We start from the raw sequence: 25232 nt of genomic DNA on the forward strand, positions 1-25232 counted from the left end.
TCATCTGGGCTCTAATTCTGTGCGCCCGGCTAATCGTTCCCCTCGTGCTGAAAGAACCTTTATACCCGGGGCCAACAGTTCCAGTCGCTCCTCCAGATGGAGACGGAGCGGGGTGAGCGAGGAGAGCCCACAGATAAGGAAAGCTTGGAAGAGAGAGGCGACGGGTGGGAAGGAATGGAAATTAGCATTAGCATCGAAAAGCGAGGGAAGAAAATGATGCTGGCTTGGAGAGAGAGAGGGGGGGGGAGAGAGAGAGAGAGAGGGGGAGAGATAGGGGGGGGGGGGGGTCGGAGATAAACAGAAGGAAGCGAGCAGTTTCGAATGAATCCAAATAAGCTGAGGCTGAGCATGATGGTTTGAGACACAGAGACGAAGGTGAAGCACTGCCAAACCAGCAGAAGGATGGGGATATGGGCGAGAGTGGGACAGGAGTTATAGGGGAAGGAGAGAGAGAGAGAGAGACTTAGTTGGAGGGGCAGCGAGAGAGACGAAGTGCACAGCTCATTGAAATGCAGGGGACATGCCGGCTGCAGCTGCCCCTATCAAATCACCGCTTCTAGCTCTGACAAGTACAGCCCTCCCCTGTGTGCGTCTGTGCTGCTACACCGGGCTGCATGTTGTCATTGTGATCGTCTTATAGAATCTAGAGAGCAGTGCAGGAGCCCCCATAGCATAGCGAGTTCTGCAGTGCTGCTGGCCCGGCAGCGAGTCTCTCTCGTCCTCCGCATTCTCTCCGTCTGTGCTCTCCTCTCCCTCCTCCCTCCTCCCTCGCTCCGCCGCGTCAGATTCTGCTCTTACGTAACGTGCGTGCCCTTTTCTCCCCATTCTCTTCTTCATTGCCTTTCTTTCTCCCCCCCCCCCCCCCCCCCCGCTCTCTATCGCATGCCCACAAAACTGACACATACACAGATACATGAAAGCCCCCCCAACTCCACCCACCACATACTGTACGTCGTACACACACACACACACACACACACACTCTTGTCTTCTCCTCCCGCGTTTAATCCAGAGCATTGTATCCAGTCGTCATGGTAACTGGGTTACCTTCTCTCTTCATTTTGTCTTCACGGCTCCTGAGATTAGAGCCTGCTTTGTATAGTTTGATTTGACTTGTGTTTGATTACATTGATTTGTGTGGGAGCCACAGCCCACAGCCACATCTATCTGCATGACAGCCCTTCACCACATCTGCGCTTCACCACATCTGCATGACATTGAACCATAAACGACCACAGGGAGCCGCAACACGAACACAGACAAAGCAACAGCACTGCTCCATAAAGTTGCTCAAATTCCTTAATGGAACACAGTTCTGACGATCCAAAATCTTCCGTTTATCCCCCCAGACGGATTTTTGGTTAAACCTGCATAATCACGCATCACATTATCTTCCAAACTAGCTAGCTGCGTTTCTTCTCTCCACTCTCTCCTTTGCCTCCCTCCCTCCCTCGTTCCCCGCTCCCTCCCTCCCTCCCTCCCTCACGCTCGCCTCTCCGTCTCATTTCGCTCCTCAGATCTGTGTTTCCTGTCCTCCCTCCCCCTCACCTCCCCCCTATTCATCTCGAAACGTTAATAACGGACATGTTGAATGTATTACGTCTTCGTCCTCTTCACACCGTTGTCATCCCTGACTTCTCAAACTTGTTAGGTCGTGATCTGAGCGCTAATGCTAATGTGGCCCATCCCCTTCAATCAGCTCGTTATCGCCCCCATCAGCTTAATGCTAATTAAATACCAACATGGGTGAAGGCATCTCAGAAGCACTGCAAAGCTGTGCGAACGTGTGTGTGTTTGTACAAGAATGCTTGCGTGTGTGTGTGTGGTGTGTGGGGGGGGGGGGGGGGGGGGGGTAGTGGAGTTGCATTTGCATACTGTATTATGAACATGTTGTGCAGGAGCAGTTGGAAGCTCTCACAGATATTGCCACCCCCGTTACCTGCTTATTCCATTCCTTGTTCCATCAAATTGAAATTTGCTTTTGCGACTCTGGCTTATCGACGTTGATCTCCCCTTCTGTGTTGAAGCGGCTTTTTTCCAGCTGTCAGATTTGTCTCCTAATACCCCTTTGTTTACAGCCAAACCGGAGTGATGCCTCATCTCAAAGTGGATTACTGTAGTTGAATAAGTAGCAGGCGCTGGGCAAAAGATTCTATCTGTCTCATGCCGTCAACTCCCGGACAAGCTGAAGACGGCTTTCAACACACTTTAGCACTTTCTGAAAGGGCACCGGCGGCACGCGTCTCATCCTCATTTAGTGAACTTCACTCCCTCATTGTATATGCTACTTCCAGGCACAATCGCTATACGTCTTTCAACACCGATCCACTGAGTTGAATGGGTTATACATGATTTCACCAGACTTGGTGAATGTCATCTCACAAATGGGAATCATGGTAGAGAATTGTTTAAAAAAAGAAAGAAAGAAAGAAAGAAAGAAAGAAAGAGAAAGAAAGAAAGAAAGAAAGAAAGAAAGAAAGAAAGAAAGAAAGAAAACAAGTTGGATGTATGATTTACATTGCATGTTGCCACATGATGTGCAACACGATGATTTGGAAACTCAATGATACTGCTCACGTACCCAAGGCGGTTATGCATTGAACTAGCACATTGGCTCATAACGCATACACACAATACTGTGTGTTATTGCAATATGGCTACTGTGTCCTGACCTGTGTTAAATAGCATTTGCAAATAATGCCAATACAATGAGTGCCAGAAAGTCACAGAAAAATTATTTTACAGCCAGGAGTCAATTTAATTTGGCTTTCTGTGACTGACAGCTTAGCAGACATTATCTGTGCTGTCCTGAGGCGCCCTGGTACTCCAACTAAGGTCAAACAAATGCTGAGAATTATTTGTGAATAGTATTGGACCCAAGTCCAAGCCGCCATCATTCTTCTGCCAATTTCATCATCTCTTCGAATTCCCCGTGAGCGGGCAGACAGACTCGTGGGTGAGCAAACCTGAGAGGGACAGACACAATCACACATGCACACACACACAAGAACACGCTTACACACACATAACAAAGGTCCATGCACACACACACACGCACGCGCACACGCACACACACACACACACACACACACACACACACACACACACACACACACACACACACAGTCCCACAGAGGGAGCTGGGCTTGAGTATGATTCAAAGTATTCTATATTTCACCACTGTAATGAAGGACCTGCCAGTGCTAAGCGCTGTCATGCCCTCAGGCAGAAGAGACACGGGTATTCAAATAACAGCACACGACAGGGGCATTTACACTGACGGCTAGAGGTGCTGTCACACTTGGTTTACACGCACGTGCACACACACACAGACACACACACACACACACACACACACACACACACAAATCTAACACCAACAGTGTTTGTTGCAGTGGATCTAAATCTGAGATTTGCATTGGGACTTCCATGTAATCAGTTGCATATGAATGAAAGGCAGCACAATGAGATATTTATTAATGAGAGACTTCGTCGCCATCGGCCAGAACAGAGGTAGCAGAAGCGAATGCCTCCTCTTTTTTGACAGCTCATCCTCAGCAGGGACAGAGGTAGTGGGCTCATCCTCAGCAGGGACAGAGGTAGTGGAGGCCTCCTCAGTCGTGTGTGTGTGTGTGTGTGTGTGTGTGTGTGTGTGTGTGTGTGTGTGTGTGTGTGTGTGTGTGTGTGTGTGTGTGTAAAGTCGTTATTGACTTTATATTTTTTGAGTGAGAAGTTGAGCTGTGGTCCATGTAGTACAGTACCTGAGAATCAGGTTCGCTTAAAGATAACCAATATTAGACAACATACAATGGGTGCAAAGCGTGCAATAAATCACCCTGAACATCCCGGCTTACTTTGGACAGATAATTACGCTCATTTCCATTTTCCATTTCTTTTTTCTCCGATTAAATTCAGTTATTAGAGAGCTATTAGGACAGGTGCGCTTCCCCACATTTCTAATATTTACATGGATAATATTTCCTCATATTAATTTGAGAAAAATAAATTCATCAAGCTTCAAATTCCTTGTGGTTCTGTAAAAGAATCTTGAGGATTTGATTTGCGCTGTGTCGCAGTTCGCCGTGAGTCTCACGAGCTGCTAAATGATCGACAGAAGCCTCAACACTGGTTTCCTGGCATCCATGGAATGTTCAGCTTCATGTGCCATTGTGACTTCATTCACCTCGGGAGTCTTCCTTTCATCTTCACTAACATTGAATTATCAATTGAACGACCTCTATATTCACTATTCATGACTCATTCATGAATAACTACTGAAGAAGAAATAGGGGCCACACCAGGGTCTGCTGCAGATCCTACAGTGCATCTAAATAATAATAATAATAATAATACTACATTCAACTTATATAGTGCTTTTCTAGATACTCAAAGTCGCTTCACACACAGAATAAAATCATTTCATATGTACATTTGTAGTGGTAAAAAATAAGTAGAATATAAATAATGAGTTAGCAGGTGAAGGCAAGTTTGAAGAGGTGGACTTCTGGGACTTTTCAGTTATACAGTATCTTGCTTTGGCATGTTGGCTCAAAACTCAAATGCAAACAGTATTTTTAAAAAATTAATCATTTTAATCCATCATTCATCTTGTAGTGCCCAAATTGACTCAGAGTAAAAACAAAAGATAAACAGCTGAAAAAAAGCATCTTCAACACGCCAACAATCAAATGTTTCACCCCGCCCCCCCCTGAATTTTTTCTCACATTTTCCCCAAATGTACTTGGCCGATTCCCCCTGCTGTCCCAGTTGTCGCCCCACCCAATCCATCTGGGGAGAGCCGTAGACGAGCACATCCTTCCTCCGATACATGTGCAGTCACCAGACGCTTCTTTTCACCTGACAGCGAGGGGTTTCACAGCCTGCTGGTTCCCCCGACCAGAGGAGGCACTAGTGCAGCAACCAGGACGCATTCCATTAATCCGGCTTCTCACCGTCAGACACGGCCAATTGTGCCTCTATGGACGCTCGACCCAGCCGGAGACAACACGGGGCGTTGAACCTGCGACCCCTCGCGTTGGTCCGCAGGGAATTTACCGCTACACTACCCTGCATCTTACCGTTTTTCTTGAGTATGGCCTTGATTCAGAGTGTGTAGCCCCTGGCAGGTATTTAACAAGGTAACTATGTTTTTGCTGTGAGTTTGAAATAGTCTATTCTTAATTAGAAAGTGCTTTACACGCGGGTGAGTTGAGCTCCAGTGGAGGCAGTTTCACTGATCAAACTGTTAAGTACTTATGTGTATGGCAAAGTAGGCCCTTAGGATTCTCTGCACTGAGTGATACAGGAAGCAGTGCATTTTATTCAAGGCTAAATCTACTTTATGCAAGTTTATCACAACTCATTGTGTTTGAAAGGTCATTATTATTTCAAAAGCAATTTTAGGAAGGGAAAAACCTGTGCGCATCTGTTTGACTTTCTGCTTTCATGCTTGTTATTTCACAGTCTTCCTCTTCAGCACACTGCAGCCCAACAGAGTATGAGGCGTGTAAAAGTGTTGCAACTTTTTTATTTTGTTTTTATTTTTTTGGGGGGGGTTGGGGGGTTCCACTCTGTATGCAGACAGCTCTGACGGCTTAAGAGGTAGGCTTCACTTCACAGCGCCTGGGCAAAACGCACCAGACGGGAGCGCTGTGTAACGTCTGATAATACAGACTAAAACCTCTGGGAAATGTCACCGCGTGTCACCGAGATGTCCCACAGGAAGAGAATACCAATGACAGGGGGGGGGGGATGAGATGAGCGGTCCGCCCCAGACGCGCCACAGCGATCCGGCTCCCAGGCAGATTTGATTGTTAGCCACCAAGTTACCATCACAATGTCCTATCTGTCACACGCTGACATGGGGGGGGGGGGCAGAATATGCTCATGGCAAGTCAGTGATATTATCAAGCCTTTTCCAGCACTGGCTTAGCATGGGACAGCTTTGTTTCCTGCGATAGCTCCAAGACCAGAATGACAATGACCTTAAGTATGCTTTTAGTCACATTGAGTCGCCCTCCAACAACAACGGAGCTCCATCCAATCCAATTTGTGGTTCAGCGCACTTGATGTCCTCTGAAAAGACTGAACAGCCATTACAAGTTATCTGCAATTACCAAACTACAGAGACCTGCACTCCATAAACTAACTGTCACTACTTCTTTTCTTTACGTTTTAGAATTCAAATTAATTCAACTCAAATCTATCTATCTCTCTCTTTCTTCTTTCTTTCTTTCTTTATTTCTTTCTTTCTTTCTTTCTTTCTTTCTTTCTTTCTTTCTTTCTTCTCTCCTCTCCACAGTGACATGTCCCATGAATGAGGTGCTGACGGCTTCCACAGGTGTCATCATGAGTCAGTCGCCAGGCAGCGGCTTCCCCCATTTTGAGTCGTGCTCCTGGGTGGTCAAAGTGGAGCCTGGCTACAACATCACCTTCACCATAGAGCACTTCCAGACCAGCCGGCAGTTTGACGAGCTTGAGCTCTTTGATGGTGAGTATCGCCCATATCTGTTTTGAAAGTGAATGCAAACTATGCGGGTTCGGTATTTTATTTATTTAGTTTTAGCCTGAGGAAATTGACTGAGCATTGCTTGCTATTTTCTCAGTGTCGCCCTGCTTCCGACTCACACGGTTACAGTACCTTCACGCACTGGGATGTCCCAATGCAGTCCTCCTGTTGACCATGGAGCAGTTCCACTGGAGCAATTGGCCATTTAGTGCTTTGCTCAGGTGCCTCTCTGTAGTAGTTGCCGGGAGAAGAACGTGTTTTTCATGTTTCCCAGCCAGTATTGGGGATCCAAATTGGTTCTCCAAATTCTACCTCTACTACCTGAGGTTATAATGATGAAGGAGATGTTTGATATCAAATGCCAGTTGAAGACGCGTGTCTTGCACGTGTGATCCGGGGAAGAGATTTAACACTCTGTTTCATTGCGTATTCCTTTTCATAGAGGCAGTAGAATGTAAAAAATGGTCATATGTCTGGTGATATGAAGTGCTTATTATAAAAAATACTGTGTAAAGAGGTGCACAGTACAATTTTTTCCAGAACCAATATATACCGTAAATTCCGGACTATAAGCCGCACCGGTGTATAAGCCGCACCTGCAAAGTTGACTATTTTTTTCTTATATAAGCCGCACCGGACTATAAGCCGCGGGTGTTTTAATGGTATTTTTTTTTTTTTTTTTTTGTGTTTTAATGTTTAATTACCATATGTAAGGGTTCATGCACAGAGGGGATTGTCGGGAAAGAGATGGCTGTTTGAGGAAGCTCCCATTTATTAACATTTCAACAAAACAACATAACACAACACCACCTGTGTTGTTTTTTACAGTGCACACAGTGTCATACAGTGTCATACAGTGTGGTGAAAAGAGGGCAAGAGAGGAAATTAAAACTTATTATAGTTATATAGGATTTATAGTTAGAAAGAGTGCTAAAAAAGAGAGATTTTTTACTTTTTTTTTTTTTTTTTTTTGAAAAAATCCATAGATAAGCCGCACCGTTATATAAGCCGCAGGGGCCAAAAAAGGCCAAAAAACGGGAAAAAAGGTGCGGCTTATAGTCCGGAATTTACGGTACTTAAAAAAGAGCATTGAACTCATCATCAAGTCATCTATTATCAGTTATCACAGTATATGAGTATTTTATTATGTAGATATGATATGGCTGATATGGCCATCACTCTATTAACATTTATTCCTGCGACCTATTGGCCTATTATAAAACAATTTCCAAAAGTGCGGTTATATTTTGAAGGCAGAATTGCCTCACGTCTGGTGTTATTGAAACGGCCTCTGGCTGGTTTGAGAGGGTCACTTGGCCTCTTCTCCACTCTCAGGATCCCTAGAGACCTTATTTTGGCACAGTTGACTCTTCCCCTCACTGAGATCAAAATGTCACCACAGTGCAAGACAGCTTTCCTCCTGCCGGAGACGTGTTAAGTAAGTGAATAAGTAAGGATATTGTTAAAGCATCAGGACAGCTTTTACCATCCGAGTGCAAGTACGTGGGTGCTGGATTGGCTCAGATTCCAATACTGTAGATCAGCGATTCCCAACCTGTCGGCCGTGGCCCACTGGTGGTCCGTGGAGGTATTGCAAGTGGACCGCCAAATCATTACACTTTTCTTTCTTTTTTTTACATTAAACCAATTACACCCTTGCTGAAGGACAGCTCCTTGAAAACTGTAGCACTGAAAAGGCAACATGTTTCAGATGCTGTGTCAGTGACTGCAAAATAAAAAGTGCTCTGAGAAGAACGCATTATTTGGCCTCCGTATTTTTTATGGGGTCGGAGGTGGGCCGCGAAAAAGTTTTGAGATTTTCAAGTGGGCCCGGAGTTGGGAAAGGTTGTGAACTGCTGCTGTAGATAGTCTTGTTGCTTCTGTAAAATTGGGCTTGCATCAAAATGTTCTCGTTATCCATGAACATTTTATAAAGCGGTGATAAACCAATTAATATCGGCATGACTAGATGTAACAATAGTGTATATATGTGATGTAATGTTACAGCATCACATTACAACATTGATGGCAGAAGGATGCTTTAGAGCTGCAAAAATGACTTTAATTAATTTAAATGAGATGAAACATTACAAGAATGGATTGTTGTTGAAATAGGCGCTACATACGATAGCTAGATAAGGAGCGGTGTGTTTGTGAATGAAGCCAGGACTCAAGAACTCAGTCACGATCGCTTGGGCAAAGGGTCAGGAGGAGTCGAGCGCTCTCATTTCAGATGCGATTTAAATCCCGCCTAAAGTCGGTACAAAAGGTCAGTCGCTGTCAGCGAGGTGCACTGACTGAATACACGCCGGAATTATCACAATCGCTATCATTCCCCATCCCGCTGGTGAATGAACTAGGGCATTACTGTCTAAGCTGGCGAACTGCTTCTCATATTAATGAGCGATCCGATGCAGCACGTGCAGCTACAAAGTAATTAAGAGCGAAACTCCACATATTGGCAGTAGATATTTAGTCTGGCGTGAGTCTGCCATCATTTGGGTATCTATGAGTAAAGATCAAGTAAAAATGTGGAAGCTATATCTAAAAGAAAAGAAAAAATCGGGGGCCTGTCTTTCTCATCAGTCATTGCCCCACTTATCACCAAAAATGTGGTCAATATAAGCAGGTATCAGAGTTTTGGCCTGACAAAATAATATTAGATGCAGTGTTTGCTTTGCAATAGAGAATTATTTTGTTTGCAAACAACGATGACGTATTTTCGTGGGCGGAGCCGAACTGTTTGCAGAAAGTGAACCGTACTCACTGTTACCGCTTTCAGACAGACACGGTTCTGGTTCTGGCTCTGGTTCCGTTCTGGAGTCTCAGAACCTTGGTGCTTTCTGGCGAACCAGCCCGACCAACCACACCAGTTTAAGCGGAACCAAAGTGGGAGGACATTATTCGGTAGTCCTTCTTCAGTTTTTTTAAGTTTATTAATTATTTGGTCTGGTGTTCGAGTGAACCCAGCCTTGGCCATCTCTTCCGCAAGTTCGGCATACGACTTGCTCTTTCTTGTACTGCTTTCTAGCTTTTCTTGAGATTCGGTAGATGCCCAAATCACCACTAAACATTTGGTTTCCTCAGGAGACCACTGCAAATTATTTTTCTCTGTGTTGTCACTGCCTTCTTCTCCTTCCTGCTCGTTTTCACAGCCTAGAATGAGACACGCCCACTGATGATGTCACGGTTCCCAAGGAAAAAACAACTATTTTTTGGTTCCGCTGAGAACCAACTTTTCAGGTTCGGAACCAATTGCTTTTTCGGTCTGAACGCCCCGGCCGGTTCAAATTTGGGTTTGGGAACCGGAACCGGCACGGAGCCCTGCCGGTGTGAAAGCCCAATGTGGGGATGGTCTAGGATCCAAATAAATGGCCAAAGAGGCAGTGCCAGACATCATCATACTGTATACCCAGTGGGAAAGCTCAGTGTCTATACGGTGGAGCCGCGCACAAGACTTGTGCCTCAATGGCCAATGTGACAACAGCACAGAACAATGACAGCCAATCAGAGGTGTCTCTTTCACGCCAAAATGGCAGATTTGCTGTGCGCCGATGTTGCAATGGAACAACCTATTAGACTTCTGTTCCTATCAATGTAAGTTTCCTGCAACCACTGATGTAACCCCGTGATGTCCACTCCCCCCTCCCAACAACAACCCCATCTCATTGGGGGGGGGGGGGGGGGGGGTGGATTCCACAATCAAGGTCTAAACTCAAACTGACAGCGAGATATAGTGTAGCATCGGGGGATGAGTTGAGCTCCCTCCCCTGATATGTGAAGCGCTTTGAGTGTCTAGAAAGGTGCTATATAAATCCAATTAATTATTATTATCATCTTCTTCTCCAATTGCAGCTTTCTGTGTTTACCAAGAGTAAACCACACACAATGTGGCTCACATGGTGACAGAACGCCCCCCACCTGCCTTGTACATTTGCATGTGATTAGAGGCACAGAAGCCTGCCTGGCTGCACTGAGAAAATGGCGGTCACATGCAGTAGTGTTGCTGATGAGTGCTTTTTATCTTCTGCCGAGTGGGGGAACAGACGTTCGCCTTACCTCGGGGCCTGCCAAGACAATATGGATCCGAACCCTTTTCTTGCAATTATGAGCTGAGCAAATGTTCATTTGATCATTCTGTAGCAAAACGCACAACCACTTAACAGACAGCTGTGGGACAAGTTAGATTCATATCGAAATTCCAAAAGTTCAAGAGTTCAAATCCATACTAAATTGGGAATTTTCCAAATGATTGCCGCACTATCTATGCAGATCTATGCAGTGTACTTTATTAGGCGAAACTTCATTACTTCAATGCTTTAAGAGACTTTCTTTGATCTAAATGTGGGATCTTTTCACTCTGAATTTGATCAGCTCCGCAGCATCTTAGCAATGACTCACAACCAAGACATCATTTTGAAAATCCTTTTCTGGGAATGTTTGTATATCGTTCATTTATTAGATGAAATTCAGGTGGATGTATTTAACCCTAACCTTTCAAACGTGATTTCTTAATAGACTATCGTCTCTCTCTCCCTCTCTCCATCCAGGCCCGTCCCGACAGAGCCCTCTCCTAATCACCCTCAGTGGTAACTACTCCAACCCACTGAGCATCACCAGCTCCAGCAACAAGGTCTACCTGCACTGGTCCTTCGACCACACCACCAGCCACAAGGGCTTCCGCATACGCTACTCAGGTCAGTAAGGAACGGAGATCCACTGACACAGACTGCATGGTCCGTTAGGAAATAGGAACAGTTCATTGGAAGTATCTGAAGTCTTTGACATTGTCGCTCATAGACATCTTTGGTAGATCTCTTCAGACAAGTCTGTGGTTTATTGTGTCAACAAGACCCACATTTTGGAGAGATGACTCGGAATACGAGCCATCTCCATGACAACCTGACGGGGGCGGTAAGCATCTGCAGCGCTCCCCTCCGTGCAGCACAGGTCTGGGAATTAGTAAATGCTGTTGCTCGCACTGGTTATTCTTCTTCTGTCTTTTTTTTCTGCTCCCATGAAGGATCTACTGGTATACGACACCTGCATAACTCGCTATGAGTTATGACTGTGTAAATATTTAAAAGTCTCCCTCCGTTCCATATCAACACCACTCAGCCAGATTGACTAATCGTCTCTCTCCTCCTCTCAGTGGACCCCTCTTGCCTCCCCAACTCGATGTTCTGTCGTTTCTCCTTCCTGTTTTCCTCCTCCCCTTGCCTGTTTTACTTTTCATTTTTCTGTTGGCCATGATGGATTTTGCCGTAGCGGGCTAATTGACAGACGGGCTAAGTGACGGCTGAGAAAGCACAAGTTGCCACGGCCAATATGGAGTCTCCTTCTGTAGCACCTTCGCGGGGAGGAAGAAACAGATGGCAAAGGCAGATCCCATGTCTTCGGCTGTGTTCTTCATCCATCCATCTTTTGCCTCCAGTTTCCCCTGCCCGACTAGCTGCCATTTATTCTGCCATCCCTCCCCTTCTCTGTTGTCAATTCTTTCTCTTCATCTAGGGCTGGGCAATATGGACCAAAAATCATATCTCCGTATTTTTAGGCTGAATGGGGATACACGATATATATCTCGGTTTCTACGAAGTGGGCTAAATGTTCAGCTTTCACAAATTATCTACACGATGAGATTATTGATAAATAATCATCAGTAATGTGGATATAATGACTAAGTGGGTAAAGGCAAATAATTGAACAGCTAGAACAGTCTGCTAAGTAGAAAACTACCTCACTCCTGTAACGCAGCCTTTAAAACCAGGAAAAGACAACACTTATGCCATATCATGATATTACGATATCTAAAATCTAAGACGATATCTAGCCTCAGATCATATCGATATAATATCGAAATATGGCCCCGCCCGAGTTGTTTTCACCCCTATTCCTCTCACGCCACTCCCTCCCCTCATTTATATGCGTTCATCTCTTCCATCCGTTCAACCTCAATCAAATCCATCAATCAACTGTCTGCCTGGCTGTCACTGTCTTGCTGTCTTTGTCTCTGCATCTCTCTCTCTCTCTCTTTCTCCCTCCCTCCCTCCCTCCCTCTCAGCCTCCGTGTCTAATATCCATTCCAATCCAGTCAGCTGCCCATGTAGACCTGATTTCTCTGAGCTGGAGGGCTGATTGCGGCAGGACAAGCCGTACGCTGTAACTGGCAGAGGGAGAGACAGAGCGGCCAATAAAGAGAGTGAGGCAAATGTGGACACAGCTAGAGGTGAAGCCGCCAGTCACGGTGACTGACAGGAGTAGGCCTTGCCAAGGAACATACCTGTGGCTGCATAGTAAATATCACTGGCTATACGCATTGGGTTTGCCTATGCTTTAGCCATACCCTCTTGGCCATCAAGGAGGAGATAATGGTAATTAATCCCTCGGTTGTTGTCTGGACCACTTCCTGTCCTTCAAACTCAAGTTGAACACGGAATTAGCGAATCCCCGAGCAACAATCAAGTCTAGCTCCTGCTAAGGATTGTATCTCGTGTCTCACTCAGTGCATCTAAGTGTTCAACTCCACTTTCGCTCTCTCCCTTATCTAACATCTCGTTCAGTGCCACAAAACGGTCCGTCGGCGCACATGAAAAGTCTCACATTCTCTGCCTCAGCGGAACAATTGTGCGGGACGACAGCAACATCTCATAAATGCTGGATATATATCACACGGTTAACACGGCTGTAACTTTTTATACCGTAAGGGAGTCTTATCGGATCGTCTGCGTGGTGCTAAAAAAAAATCCCAGTAAACTCGATAGAGAGAGTGAATCTTCATTGCCGGATGCGGGTGGTTTGAGCCGAAATTTGCATTTTTATAGACATGTAATGTGGTCATAGCGATTAAGTGTAATGGATGATTCCTACGTTTTTGTGTGTGTGTGTGTGTGTGTGTCCTTGGTCCACTTCCATCCTAATCTCCCCCCCACACTCTGCGCCGCTCGCCACGTCACGCAGCCCTGTCCCGATACACCGGGGGGCGCTATCTTCAACTTTCCCTAAAGAAACCTCCTTATCCGTCTGCCCGTGTGTGTGTGTTTGTCTGCTGCTGCTGCTGACGCCACGTTATTGCCAGATCTTTATGCAGAATGCAATTCAGCCGCAGTCGCTCATTCTGTGGAACCCACACGGACCTGTTGCTGCCTGGCACCACTTGGGATGATGTATGATTATTGCAGCCACCTATTTAGCCAACAAACAAAAACAGATACATTGTTTCCGTTTATTGTGTATCCATCACTTTTATGAACTCCCCCTGTTGCCGCCGACAAGCTCCCGTTTCCGCTTTGCAGGACATTTAGTTTGCTTTAATCAATTCTGCTTGTCTCTCGTCTGCAGCGTTTGCCTTAAAGATATTGCAGTGTAGCGCCGCCTCGCATTAATATTAATCCCTCTTCGGCACGCCAGGCGCAGAAGACAGATGTGAAGGAGATCTGCGGGCTCAGACGCTATTAAAGCCGCATTCATCGCTCACCTCCTCACACACAACAACTTGCATCACCTTGCGTCATTATCGTGTTTTTATGCTTGTCCCGCTCAATTATAATGTATGTTTATTCATATTTTTAGCTGGGGTTTTTTTTGTTCATGTCTTCACAGCGGCTTACTGCAGTCCCCCAATCAACCCGGTGAATGGCACGGTGCACAGCCTGACAGGCACCAAGCTGGGCAGCGGCCTGCGTTTCGGCTGTGATCAGGGCTTCCGGCTCATTGGCCAGAGCAGCGCCACCTGCACCCGGACGCCACAGGGGATCTACCAGTGGAATGCACCAGTGCCACTGTGCCAAGGTGAGAGCCCACCTGTAGCCAAGTGTGTGGGACGATTGGGAGGGGTGGTGGAATTGTTAAGAAGACACAGACATGACCCAGGTGTTTGGAGAAAGGATCCCACGCTCCCACCCACTCACTACATAGGCCTGTCAGGATTTGAGTACCGTAGTTTACAGCTGCTTCCAGTGCATTTGCATCAAAAGTGAAAACAAGTGAAACAAATCTGCCAGGGGAAATTATTTGGAATGGAATCTTACCAACTTTTTGCATTACAAGTCACCTTGTTTCAATAATCTTCTTGACTCAAGTGAAATTTTTTCTCGAATTGCCCAAAGTGGGACACATCCTTGGAAATGTAGTTGTGAAATTGTGATATTTGATTTTAAGACTCGCTGCTCGACTAATTGACTTGTTAAGATGTATATTTCTTTGCAGTGAGTGTATTTCTAACAGTCCTATTTGAGTTGATTGCAAAAATATATGTGAATCATTTAGCCGTGGATCAAAGGGTGATTTAAACTGACAGTGTGCCATCAGCAATAGCCTCTGAGCCTTGGGCGTGCTCCAAGGAAGCTCACTGCAGTGTTCCTCAGGAATGGCTATGGAGATAACACACTACATTATATTAACGAGATTTCAATGACCCAAACTGAATTGTTTGATCTGACGATATTATGAGCTATTTTCACCTTCATGCACTTCTCCCAATGCTAATTTTTATTTGAAAAGATATATGGTAATTGCATAATTCCACCAGAATTAAAAAGAAAATGCAGTTACCCACTGTCAACTAAATGACATTATAAAAGTTTTAAAGTGACCTAAGACAAGAAAAAGAAAAAAGAAGGTGAACTGACTTTAATTTAAAAGTACTTCTGTGTGTGTGGGGGGAACGGGGGGACTTACAAAAATCGTTATTTTTGATTGTGCGAGACAGTGACGCCATTGTGCAGTTAAAATTGTGTTAATTGATTTTCAATTCTCAATTTTCCAATGACTGTCTCAGCTTCTCCCTCTGCTTGTGTTTAGATTGTTACCATGAAATCCGAAAGCTACACAGCCATAGCCTAGTTTCCAACTGGCTGCATTAACAACAACAGCTCCAGGTGGAAACTCAGAGTAGCGGGGCAGCCAGTCAGTGCCTGGTTAAGTCTACAGCAGGTGTAATCTCCACTATGAATCGCACGCCCTCTCTCCAGACTGGAGTGTTTACCAGTATGCAGATGGGGGGCGCTAGCTGATGTTTACTGCACAATGATCCCAGCTCGGGGAGTGCATTTGTACAGGGAGCCTCTTGTTAGCTGTGCATACAAAGATGGCTGTTGTAAAGCACTTTGCTGCCCGCTCTGTCTCTGCTGGTTTGCCTGGGGGCGAAACGAGCCGTTCCACACCTGCTCTAATCCAGATGTGCTCAATCTCATGTGGATGAAATAAATAAATAAATAAATACACCGCATCTACCCGCTCTGTCTTATCTTCTTGCAATATCCGCCTTTCCCACACCAGTCATGTCCTGTGGGATGCCGGTGCCTCCAGTCAACGGCAGCATTGTGGGCCAAGACTTCACTTTGGGAGCCAGGGCGATGTACCAGTGTAACCCCGGCTTCCGGCTGGCGGGACCCCTCACCACCTCGGTGGTCTGTCAGGAATCTGGGAGGTGGAGCCCCATTGAGGCCCCGCCCCGATGCATATGTGAGTATTTCCGTTCAACCATTCATTTTCAACAGAGAAAATAGCATTATACATCTCCATGTGGACTATGCTTTTCAATTCATAAATACTAAAGAATTCATGGACACGGATCTATGTTTACATACTTAGATTTGGGCATTTCAGAAGTTTGAAAAGCTGCAGTACTTTCAGTTCAGAGTATTCCTGTAGGATCATTTCAGATTAACACTCAGCTTTCAAATCCCCTGCAACATAGTTTGGGATGTGTGGCCACAAGCAGCTAAAGCAGATTACTGTCCAACTCACTGCAAAGTTGGGGTCACATAGTGTACAGTATTAGTTCAGGAACTTATTCATGAATCAAGCTTTCCAATATTATTACAACATGCATATTGTGTATATTGTAGATATTATCTAATGCTGCTGGTTTAACCTCTGACCTTTGCAGCTGTGACTTGCCCTGACATCGGCCACTCTGCCGTGGATCATGGGAGATGGAGGCTGATCTACGGAACTCAAAACCTATATGACGCTATTATGATGCTGATATGTGACCCGGGATATTACTACAGGGGTCAAAGGGTCATCCGCTGCCAGGCCAACAGCAGCTGGAACTACCCCGATCCTCGCCCAGCCTGCGACAGTGAGTGTGACTACACGTCCCATGGTGCAGTTTTCCTCCTGTTTATAGCCTCATTTGCACTAATGCACCGGGAAAAACACTGCCAGTAAAAGTAATTTGTCAGACATGAAAAATGTTGACGCACCCAAATAACTCTTATTTACGTTCGGTCTAATTGTGATATTAGGAAGGAAAATTACCTTACTAAACAGGTGCATGCACTTCAGCAAAAATAATGTGAATGACAACCAAACAAAGTGATTATCCAAACAAAACAAATGAGGCGTTTTGTTGTTTTTGTTCAAGTTTTTAGGTAATTTCCACCCCCTTTTCCCCAGATTTCCCCATTTTCTCCCCAATTGTACTTGGCCAATTCCCTGTTAGGGTGTCGTGGTTGTTGCTCCACCCCCTCTGCAGGAGAGCCATAGACTAGCACATGCTTCCCCCGATACATGTGCAATTGCCAGCTGCTTCTTTTCACCTGACAGTGAGGAGTTTCACCGGCATGACGTAACGCGTGGGAGGATCATGCTATTCCCCCCAGTCATGCCCCCTTCCCCCTCCCCGAACGGGGGCCCCAACCAACCAGCGGAGGCGCTTCCCACCCGCAGACACGGCCAGTTGCGCCTGTATGGACGCCCGACCAAGCCGGAGGGAACACGGGGGCTCAAACCTGCGACCCTCGTGTTTGTAGGCAGGGAATCTACCCATGCACTACCCAGACGCACAGGTGTTTTTTATCTTTGGTCATTTTGAGGTTATAATAGACACTATTGTTTCCTCATTTCAGTCATCTCCTGTGGAGACCTTGGCACTCCACCAAACGGCAACAAGATTGGGACACTGACGGTGTACGGAGCCACAGCCATTTTCTCCTGCAACACAGGATATACTTTGGTGGGCTCACGGGTCCGAGAGTGTATGTCCAACGGGCTTTGGAGTGGAACACAGGTCCAGTGTCTAGGTGAGATCCCCATATCCAAAAACAGCACGATAAAATGGGTTAAAAACTGTTGAAAAAAATGACTTCAAAACATGAATGAAATTGAATAGCGCCTCATTGCAGTCTAAGTCTAAGCATGTCTCTTTCTTCCCCACTCGTCCATAGCCGGCCATTGCGGCACCCCTGAGCCCATAGTGAATGGTCAGATCAATGGGGAGAACTATAACTACCGAGGCAGCGTGGTGTACCAATGCAACCCAGGCTTTCGTCTCATCGGTGTGTCGGTGCGAATCTGTGAACAGGATCATCGCTGGTCAGGACGCACGCCCGTCTGTGTCCGTAAGTACGAGAGAACAGATGGCTAATTAATGCCAAAGCTTTGGATTTGACAGTTATGCATGGACTTTTGAACTGGTCAACTTAGCAGAGGTTAGATTTTGATTATTTTGCCGCAGGTCTTGTTTTTCATGGGATTAATAGATTTTTGGGGAATTTAATGACACTCTCTGGACATCTAAGTAACTGTTATCTTTTTTGCCTGACATCCACAGCCATCACATGTGGTCACCCTGGCAACCCTACCTTTGGTGTGACCCAGGGAACCCAGTTCAACCTGAATGATGCCGTGCGCTTTGTCTGCAATACCGGATACGTTCTACAGGGGGCTGTCAAATCTACCTGCCAGTCCAACGGCCAGTGGAGCAACGCCCTCCCCAAGTGCAAAAGTATGTGTGTGTGTGTGTATGTGGATACACATGCATGTCAGTTGGGATGCATGTGTTATTCCTTGTTTGTCTGTTATATCCCTGTTTGTTTATGGGGAACGTGTTTGGCAGTGTATGTTTCGAAGGACTGCAACTGTTGCATTGTTAATCACGTGTGAATCTAGATTGTGCTAGCCGCGTCGTACATAACTTACGCACAGAGTGAGGACATTGTGAAAACGTGTGGTCGTTGATGTACGTTTCTATCCTCTCCCATCATGTATTACGCCGCCTATTGTATCCTTGCAAGGTCACATCCTTAACGAGCACAGACGACCTCAATCACCGAGCGAGCAGAGATGAAGCCATCCAGAGGGAGGAAGGGTACATTAGGGGAAATAGAAATGGAAAGGCAAAGAGAAGCCTGGATGATTTAATTACCACGCGCTCACCCGCAGGGTCCGCGAAGAGTCCGGGTCATATTTACATGTGGCGCTATTTCCTCCTAGCCTAGCTACCTCGAATGCGGCCAAAGGTTCACCTGTCTGTCAGGGAAACAAGCCGGGTTAAATAGCCGAGGAGAGGGAGCCGAAAGCAATCGCCGGGGTCCTCGAGCCTTGGGTGAGAGAGACGGCGGACTTTTGAGACCCGCATCCTGGTTTCTATCTGGGAATGAGAATCCGCTTTGAACGAGGGAGGCGAGGACTTTTAATTTGGCAGCATTCATATTTTCCCAGACAGGCGACGGATGTGGGCAGCCATGTCTGTCTCTAAGTCCCCGCTAACTGAAGGCACAGTGACAGGCACGGAAAAGGGCTGCCGGAGAGGTCGGCGCCCTCGGTGACAAGGCGGTGACAAGAACCAATGACGGATTGACTTGTGAGTTTTGTTTTAAATGAGGAGAGAAAGGATGGATTTGGCCTTCTTTTTTTTTTTCAAGACATTTATGAAGGGATGCGGAGGTTAAAAGTCTCCGAGCTATCCTCCGGTTGATAAAAAAGAGAGAGCGAAGTGCATTGAGCTGCTGCATGCATAAGCAGGTGAGATGTTCTCCCAGACACACGCCTTGAATCTCTCCGCTCCGCTCTCCCACATCATATTAGCATTGGCCTTGTTTCCATGTAGACAGTGACTCCGAGATGCATTTTGTCTGCGTGTCTTAGTGTGTGTGTGTGTGTGTGTGTGTGTGTGTGTGTGTGCCTGTGTGTGTGCCTGTGTGTCTATGTGGGGGTGGGGGGTGGGTGTCTGTTTTGATAGCACATTATCCTCACTGTTGATGCGGAGACATAAGCAGCTTAGGGGTCTTTTTGTCAATCAGATTTATCACCTTAATTACGGCATTGAAGTCATATTGGGCGGTGCGTGCTCTCCGCTCTCCTTTCATACATTCCCTGCATTTAGCCTCTCCGTGTCAGAAGAAGTGCTGCGACAACAGCAACACGTACACGCTCCATCCATCTCCCCTCATCCCCACTCATCACCACGTCTCTCCTCAAGTTTCTCCTCTCTGTGCACTCCTCCCTACCTCGCCGCTCCTCGTCTGTTGCATCACCGCGTTGCACTCGATGCAAGCTCGGGGTTGAAGCCTATGCAAATGGGGCCTATGCGGAAGAGATCAAATCGGTGGTTCCTCGAATGGCCACTTGAGGCTGGCTCCAAAAGGGAGTCGTTCCCCGTTCACCCCCATGTTAACATGCACGACATTACAACAGGATTAAACATGTTTACAGCCTGATTCAAAACACGGTTTTGGTCGCTAATTTCACCTTTCATAACAACTTAACTGGGGGGATTTTTATATAACTCACCTGTTTAGAGTAAAATAGACGATAGAAAAGATTATGTTTTGGGCGTGATTGACAGTTCGCCGGTCCAGTGATCACGCAGCTTGCCGATCACTGGACCAATAGCAGGCGGAGCTGCAGCTCTGTGGGAAACCCCTCATCTCACGGCGTCTCGTGCGAGCCGCCCGAGACTCGTCCAAATTTTGTACACAGTGTATGGTTGCACTTCGCTGACCGCCGGCTCTTCACTGAGAGCCTTTGCTGGGCTTCAAAACGGACCGAGGGTGGCGGAGAGATGATGAAGGGAAGAGAAGGAGGGGGGTGGGAGAGTGGCACGCGGAGGGAAGGGCCGGGCAGGAGGCGGTCAGTCACACAAAGCTAATGATATCCAGGGTCCAGATCTTAACTACAGGAGTCTGCTGTACTCCATCAATAAAGCCAGGGTCCTATACCTCTAATGACCAGCAATTTGTGTCACAGCAATGCCATCTTCTTTGGAAAGAACCGTGTGTGTGTGTGTGTGTGTGTGTGTGTGTGTGTGTGTGTGTGTGTGTGCGTGTTCGTGTGTGTGTGTGTGTGTGTGTGCGTGTTTGTGTGTGTGTGTGTGTGTGCGCGTGTGTGTGTGTGCGTATTCGTGTGTGTGTGTGTGTGTGTGCACGCGCGTGCGTTTATTTGTCTTTCATGGACAGGCGAAACGGAACAGGGAAAAAGCACACTTTGACACACCGCCCACATGGGCGATGTGTTTGGCAGGAAGCCAAGAGGAGAGGGTGGCCGGGGTCCCCGCTCCTCAGGGGGACAGAGACAAATTACCCCGGCCCTTCTTCTCCTCTCTCTTTAGTCTTTGTTCCCCTTTCACCCTCCCCCCCCCCCCCTCCTCTCCCTGCCCACTCGGCCACTCCAAACGTTTGCCAGGGGGGGTCAGTTGTTGGGAGTTGACCGGCGGCTGGCGTTTTGAGCCCACGTCGCCCCGCTACATCTGTTCAAAGCTCCATAACGGGCTCTGCCGAAGCGCCGGCGCCGCTTCAAACACGCTTTTGTACTGTTATTATGCGGCAAGTTGTAAATGATGGCACCACGGGTCAGCGCTCCACTGGAAGGAATACATTATAATAGGTATTTGGGGGGTGATTTAACTGCGCCGGCCAGCTTGGGAGCATGCAAATGAGAAAGCTTTTAGATACATTAGCATACAATGGGCTCATTTTGGCGGTGGAGAAGGCGCGCACATGGGAGCGAGACTGGCAAGGCAAACAGGGCCATAATGGCTGCGTGGGCACTCCTAGACACTGTTCTGCACCCCATTAGTGTTTTGGCATCACCGTACACATTTAGTTGTTTTTCCCAGTATACTACACAGGAATTCTGGGGGAGTTTTTGCTCACTGTAGACCTGCTATGCCGAAGTCATGTAGTCGGGTTTCCGTGTGTATGTTGGGATTGCAGATGCTCAAGAAAGCATCCCATAGACCAGAGGTTTTCAAAGTGGGAGGCGGGCCTCCCCAGGGGGGCTCCAAACAGTTTCAGGGGAGGCTCAGTGAATGGGAGTGATTTTTTTTTAATTATTTAGTTATTTTACATTAGTTATGACATTAGCTATCAAAAGTTATCAAATCACATAGAATAGTCTAAATGTGCACAATTTGGTTAAAGAGATGTTTCAGAGATACAGTAGTTTTGCAGATTTCGTGTATAGGCATCCAAGAATTTAGTGAAACTGAGCAGTTGAACTAAGGGGAGGCACCTTTTTCCAAGCTTTGTCTGAGGGGAGGCACATAGTCTTAGACTTTGAAAACCCCTGCTATATATATATATAGTATATATATATATATATATATATATATATATATATATATATATATATATATATATATATATATATATATATACCCTTTTCACAGCAGCCGGTTTGAGGTAGTAAAGCAGGAAGTAGAGCAGGCATAACCAACACCATTAACGATATGGTTCCATTCCATGTAGGTGTTCCGTGCCAGGGCCCGCACTAATATTATTGGCTACACCTGCTTCACTTCCTGCTTTGCCGCCTCAAAACGATTGCTGTGAAAGGCGCCTTATAGCCTGGGACACTTTGCTGAAAGGCTCTCGCCGATAACATTATGTCACGAATTTTAATATATATTGCACCATCAGGGCCTCTTCCTCTCTCGCTGTCAACCCCACCATCCCCCCTCGTCCCCGTCCCTCTCTCTCTTCACTCATCCCCTCATCCCTCGCCTTCCTCAGCTCTCTCCATCTGCTGCTAAACTGACACGCTGCCTCTTCTCCTGTGAGCTCTCCATCCATCAGTGGCTCTGCAGCGTGGAGGCCAGCAGGAGCCTGGCTCCCTAATGAAGCACAATGTTTGTTTCCAGAGTCTGCCTCCTACTTCATTTGGATTGGGGGGGTGAAGGGATGGCTGGTGGGCAGGTGGCAGCGGCAGCAGATGAGGAGAGGGCCGGACGGACGGAGAGAGGAAACGAGCGAGGGAAAAATGAACGGGATTAGTCGCTGTGGAAGGGAGTGTGTTTTGGAATGAGTCCCAATGAGAAGCACTTACCGTAGATTGCCACAGTAATCAGATTACAGTACATACGAGGAATATGACTTAGTGTTAAGTATGCAACGTAGCGGTCAACGTCAATAATCGGAAGACAAAAATCGAGAAATAAAAATTTCTAAAAATGAAAAAGTGCAGTCCAATGTAAGTATGTATACAATACACAAGAATTAGAAGGTCATGGGTGATCTATCCACCTTATTTTTGGCGGCCATTTTTGCCTGATCTGCTGATGGGGGCTTCTTCCGGTGTGATCCTCCCAGCCTTGTTGCTGACAGCTTGACACCCGTCTGGGCGAACGGAGCAAATCACTAATCAGGTCCAGCTTGGCAAAAATCTCGTCGATAAATATCCCTTTAACACATTGAGTGCCAAGGACGTCTGTGGACGTCCTAAAAAAAAGTAACGAGGAGTGCCAAGGACGTCTGTGGACGTCCTAAAATCATAATTCATATTATTCCATAATTCTGCTGTTTAAGGTCGTACCTAGCCAGTGAGCATGAATCCCTTCAAGGGATCACACGGCGCCACCTTAAACATCGTCACAGGAGCTGCTCCACCCACCTCAGATCCTTTACTTTGTACAGGAGACAGCGGAGAAAGCCGTGATCAAAGTGGAAACCGATGCATGCTTTCTGCCAGAGCCGTATATATTGCTCTGTCTACAGCGGACAGTGGGCTCGGCTGCATCCGCGCTCACAACTGAGCTCTTATGCTTCTATCTATCTCCACACGATTTCCTAGAAAGCCAGCATCCGAAGCCGAACGGCCAAGCCTTTTCGTTCAGTCGCGTTTGCCAGCGCGCATCATTTCCTTGATGGGCGCTGGGATCTGTCCGGGGCAAAAACGGAGTCGAGAAAACAAACTCTGTGCGTGTGGGGAGGAGCCCGCAGCTCGGAGGGGGGGGGGGGGGGGGGGGGAGAGGGGTGTGTGGCACACAGGCTGCACAGAAACCACACCACACGCCACCACATCAGAAAACACCAGCCAGAGTCAGTGAATGTGCTCGAAATTAGAGTGCAAAAGGTATTCATAAAAGGGACTATATCTTGGAAAGTAAAAAAAAACGACAGAAAACCCTTGAAAGTGCACTTTTTTGAGAGGCTGTCATTTCATAATGGAACTGTCTAGAAACAAAATTTCTTCTTTGGAAGAAGCAGGAGTGTTCAATGTTTCATTAAAGTCCAGCCCCGTTAATATAGCCATAATAGAAAAAATTCTATAGCTGTTTTCAACTGAATGGAAGTGAATCTGGCACAGGCTCCAGACAATTTTACTGAAGCGCTGTGGCACTCAATGTGTTAAGAGCGCAGTGCATTCATGGGTAATCGCCTGCTGTGGCCAATATTAACCATTTCGAGTAACACTGTTTCCATACGGATCACCGGCGTTAGTTTGTTATTTATAACGTGGCTATTCATAACGTTTTCTATCTCGGATACGTTATTTCGAATCGCACATAGGTTACGCCAAACCCCACATAGGTTACGCCTCGAATCCCACATAAGTTACGCTAAAACGCACATACTTTACGCCTCGAATCGCACATAGGTTACGCTAAAACCACCACCGCAAAGCGTGTGGGTTCCAGGACGAAACAGACTCGAGCCACTAACGTCATCTTAAGAGCACAATATTCCTGGAATGCAAGTTTAACTAAACAGTTACATGTCCTCTGCATTCTACATCAAATTAAGATATTACGGGTTGTTTTATTTTGTATGTTACATACTTATTGACCAAGTTATGTTCAATTCAGCCAGGGTACAAGAGACTGAGTGTAGGCAGCCATCTTTTCAAATCAAGTAGAATACTTTAGGAAATGGCAAGCTGCAGCAATAGTCACGTTAAACCGGACCTTGTACGCACAATTATTTTTTACAGTGGGGCATTCAAAAATAAGGTGGATAGGAATTTACAATGCAATAGGTGAACGATATAAGGTAAAAAGAATGTTTGTTTAAGGGGGGCATAGGTTCAGTGGCAGTGGGGGGTTTCTGGCCTGTTGATGAGGTCGGGTGTGTGTGTGTGTGTGTGTGTGTGTGTGTGGTAGGGTCCTTCGCATTGGGGGCTTTCAGGCCTTGTTGATGAGGCCATCCACAGTTGGGAAGATGCTGTTCTTGTGGCGAGGGGTTTTGGTCTTGACTGACCTCAGCCTCTTCATGGTGGGGGGGGGGGGGGGGGGGGGGGGGCATTTCAAATATACAGCAGTACCTAGGCTACTGCAAAAGTTGCAAAAGTGCAGAGTTGTGGGGGAATGTGAGCAGTATGGTCATTCCTCCAACAAATATGAATAATGTAATCTCTCTCACTCATTCTCTCTCCCACCCCCACCACCCCCTTCACCAGTCGTGAACTGTACAGAGCCGGGCCATGTGGAGAACAGCGTCAGGCAGGTACTGCCCAGCGGGCCGCATCGCTACAGCTTCCAGACCACCGTGTCGTACCGCTGTAACCCCGGCTACTACCTCCTGGGCACCAGCTCCATCGGCTGTCAGGGCGACGGCACCTGGGACCGCTCTCTGCCCAAGTGCCTGCGTGAGTACCACAGCGCTTGGCTGTCAGTGGCGCCGCATGATTTTCAGTGTTAATTAGGCTGTGAAAACGCAATGGTGAGTGAACGTTTAGACAGCTATTGGGATTTGAATGCAGTGTTGTTGAGCTCAAAGAATGG

At 46.6% G+C, this 25232-nt stretch overlaps 1 protein-coding gene across 1 annotated transcript in view; it reads left to right on the forward strand.

Moving 5' to 3' along the window:
- csmd2 (CUB and Sushi multiple domains 2) overlaps window positions 1-25232 on the forward strand; it is a gene marked incomplete at both ends in the record, with an annotated part of 345949 nt that overhangs the window by 292652 nt on the left and 28065 nt on the right. Inside the window, 9 exons of the mRNA XM_083645747.1 lie at window positions 6302-6490; window positions 11059-11205; window positions 14108-14296; window positions 15785-15970; window positions 16398-16592; window positions 17362-17535; window positions 17680-17853; window positions 18066-18239; window positions 24908-25096. Coding sequence (XP_083501873.1) covers window positions 6302-6490; window positions 11059-11205; window positions 14108-14296; window positions 15785-15970; window positions 16398-16592; window positions 17362-17535; window positions 17680-17853; window positions 18066-18239; window positions 24908-25096 — 1617 coding nt within the window. The remainder of the gene's footprint in view (window positions 1-6301; window positions 6491-11058; window positions 11206-14107; window positions 14297-15784; window positions 15971-16397; window positions 16593-17361; window positions 17536-17679; window positions 17854-18065; window positions 18240-24907; window positions 25097-25232) is intronic.

The sequence above is a fragment of the Poromitra crassiceps genome (genome assembly GCF_964638095.1).
Source record: "Poromitra crassiceps genome assembly, chromosome: 11".
Classification (NCBI taxonomy): domain Eukaryota; kingdom Metazoa; phylum Chordata; class Actinopteri; order Beryciformes; family Melamphaidae; genus Poromitra; species Poromitra crassiceps.